Genomic DNA, 3,235 nt, shown 5'->3' on the forward strand with positions numbered 1-3,235 from the left:
TACTGCCCAGGCAAAAATAAGTAAAGTCATGGGCCCATCTGTGCATACCTAAATATACTTACTGGATTCTTCCAACATAAAGGCCCCAAATCTCACCTACTATACTCTTACCTTTAGGTTCCTAATTATCTAAAAAAAATATTTTGCTTTATATTTTAATGCTTTTCAACCACCAAGTTATAGATGCTACTATGATGCCAACTTGACTTTCATGGGCTGAATATCTCACCAATGTGCCCTGGAACTCCACCTCCCAAAAACCCTACACCACTAAAGAAAGATAGAGACAGGCTGGGGGTATGGATTGACTGGTCAACACTCATGTCCAGTGAAGAAGCAATTACAGAATCCAGACCTTCCACGTTCTGCACTCCAAAAAGATCTTTGGTCTATACTCCCAGAGAGATAAAGAATAGGGAAACTTCCAATTGAAGGGAAGGGAAACAGAACTCAGGTAGTGGGAATTGTATGGAATTGTATCCATCTTATCCCACAGTCTTTTTGGTCATTATTAAATCACTAATAAAATAAATTAAAAAGGAAAGTGTATATATAAACATAGTTATAAAATTAATGGTCAACCCTTATTTGCAAACTTGGGTGAACTACTATAGCTTCCAATGAAAGGAATGGGCAAACAGAAATCGAGTGGTGACAAAAGTGCAGAATTATACCTCTGTTATCTTGTAATTTTTAAATCAATATTAAGTTACTAATAAAATAAAAAATATATAGCAAAAACAAGAACAGCAAAAGATTGAAAATAGGAGGAGTGGGAGACATAGAATCTTCATCAAAGCCTTTTTCTCTCCTCAACCAGCTTGGTGGCTGCTCTTGGTTGGGGGCCATCCCGCACCTAAGGCAAGAAGATGGTGGCTGCAAAGAACATGAAAGTCTCTAGAGTCAATCAACTTGAGGTACCAGCTGGTGATGAAAAGCAGGAAATATGTGCTGGATACCAGCAGACTCTGAAGATGATCAGACAAGGCAAAGCCAAGCTGGTCATCCTTGCCAACTGCCCTGCCTTGAAGAAATCAGAATCTGAGTACTACGCCATGTTGTCCAAAACTGGTGTTCATCATTACAGTGGCAAGAATATTGAATTCGGCACAGCATGTGGAAAATACCACAGAGTCTGCACACTGGCCATCATTGATCCAGGTGATTCGGATATCATCAGAAGCATGCCAGAACAGACTGGTGAAATGTAAACCATGCAAGATTTTTCTGTAATAAAGCATGAAGAGGTTTATGATCTCACTCTCAGGAAGAAGTTGAAAAACAAGATCAGAAAAGAAAACACAAGTAGAACCTGAACTGGAATTGGCGTATTGCACCAAAGTAAAAGACTCTGGGGTGGGGTGGGGGCAAGAATACAGATCCAAGAAGGATGACAGAGGACCTAGTGGGGGTTGTATTGTCATATGGAAAACTTGGAAATGTTATGCATGTACAAACTAATGTATTTACTATCAAATGTAAAACATTAATTCCCCAATAAAGAAATAAAAAAATGTTGTGCTTATCTTAGTTATTTCTTATATCTTATATTTTTCTGAAGATAGGCTAGACAGACTTTGGGGGAATTAAGAACTACAGCATACTAGTTTCCATGTGCTTGTAAGATATTTGATTTTTATAACTCCACAGTATTGCTTGGTATGTGTACATATGAGACAAAATTCAATACCTAGTTTTTTAAAATTTTTTAAAATTTTTATTTATTTATTTATTTTTATTTAAGAAAGTATTAATTAACAAAACCATAGGGTAGGAGGGGTAAAATTCCACACAATTCCCACCACCCATTCTCCATATCCCACCCCCTCCCCTGATAGCTTTCCCATTCTCTATCCCTCTGGGAGCATGGACCCAGGGTCATTGTGGGTTGCAGAAAGTAGAAGGTCTGGCTTGTGTAATTGCTTCCCACCTGAACATGGGCATTGACTGGTCGGTCCATACTCCCAGTCTGCCTCTCTCTTTCCCTAGTAGGGTAGGTCTCTGGGGAAACGGAGCTCCAGGACATATTGGTGGGGTCTTCAGTCCAGGGAAGCCTGGCCGGCATCCTGATGACACAATATATGCAGTGTAATTGATATGCAGACTCGCTCAAAAGCCTAGACCAAGTAGATCAGAAGCAACAAATAGCACAGCTATATACAAGATACTGGGTACTGTACAGCAAACCCTAACAAAAGGACTTTTCAAAGTTAACCCAATTACCAAATAATGTGATGATAACTATCGATTGTCTTTTTGAACCCTAAGACAGCAGGAACCTCACATCTCCACTATAGAGCCTCTACTTCCCCCAGCCCTGGAACCATTGGATAGGGCCCACTCTCCCATATGCCTCTCCCAGTCCATATCAAATAATATTGCACCTGCCGATCACAACCTAACCAACACGATTGCCACCTCAACATGCTTCACTTCAGACTGTGTCCAGAGACTACACGTGTGGAATGACAACCCTTCAGCTTCATTACTCGGGTGAGACCTTTCCTTTCATAGTATACTCTAATTCCATCTCAGGTGGTTCACATTCTAACAAAGTATCAAAACCTAGATATACACCAGTTTCTGTGAGAGAGAGCATATCTTCACACGTATCTATAAACTACTGAAAAATATATACCTGAAAGCAAAAGTACACTAGAGTTTGCAGTGAGTATCCCCCTAACACTTCCTCTCCACTATTCCAAGCTTTGGGTCCATGATTGCTCAACAACTTGTTTGGCTTCGTATGTTTATTCTCTTTTCAGTCAATACCTAGTTTTAACTAGTACTGCAATTTACAGTTAAGTTTAAGCCCCAATCTTTGTGACAAAGAGTATTAAATCACCTGTTTTTCCTCACCCGCCCCCCACCCAAGAATCTTCACCAAAAACAAAATCCAAAGGATGGTAAGTCACTGATCAAAGAAGTGCAAGTAAAAGCAAGTTACCAGTTTACACCTATTTTTTTAAATGCATGAGGATATCGTGCATTAGAAAAACACCAACTGTTGCAGAGATGATATTACATATAGAGACAAAGCGTGTGAAAAAGATCACAGAAGCAAAGTTTCCTTTAATAATGTGGAAGCTAGGTTCAAAAATGGGTCAGACTCATGGTTAAGCAGCATAATATCCAAACTGTTTTATTTTGAAGAGTCACTAGTTCAAATTCTTTCTTTAATTACTTTTTTATGAGAGTAGACAGATAGACCAGTGCAATCAATGCTTTAGCATCA

At 39.2% G+C, this 3,235-nt stretch overlaps 1 protein-coding gene across 1 annotated transcript; it reads left to right on the forward strand.

The window, feature by feature from the left end:
* Positions 1–590: 590 nt before the first annotated feature.
* On the forward strand, positions 591–1,350 carry LOC103123362 (large ribosomal subunit protein eL30-like). Its single transcript, XM_060183689.1, has one exon. It carries the CDS (start codon positions 870–872, stop codon positions 1,209–1,211), a length of 342 nt encoding a protein of 113 aa, XP_060039672.1. The 5' UTR covers positions 591–869; the 3' UTR covers positions 1,212–1,350.
* The last annotated feature ends 1,885 nt before the right edge of the window (positions 1,351–3,235 follow it).

Source organism: Erinaceus europaeus, chromosome X (genome assembly GCF_950295315.1).
Source record: "Erinaceus europaeus chromosome X, mEriEur2.1, whole genome shotgun sequence".
NCBI lineage: Eukaryota > Metazoa > Chordata > Mammalia > Eulipotyphla > Erinaceidae > Erinaceus > Erinaceus europaeus.

What these genes read in the sequence shown, in the direction of transcription:
- LOC103123362 (XM_060183689.1), top strand. Translation starts at nt 870, where the DNA reads ATGGTGGCTGCAAAGAACATGAAAGTCTCTAGAGTCAATCAACTTGAG.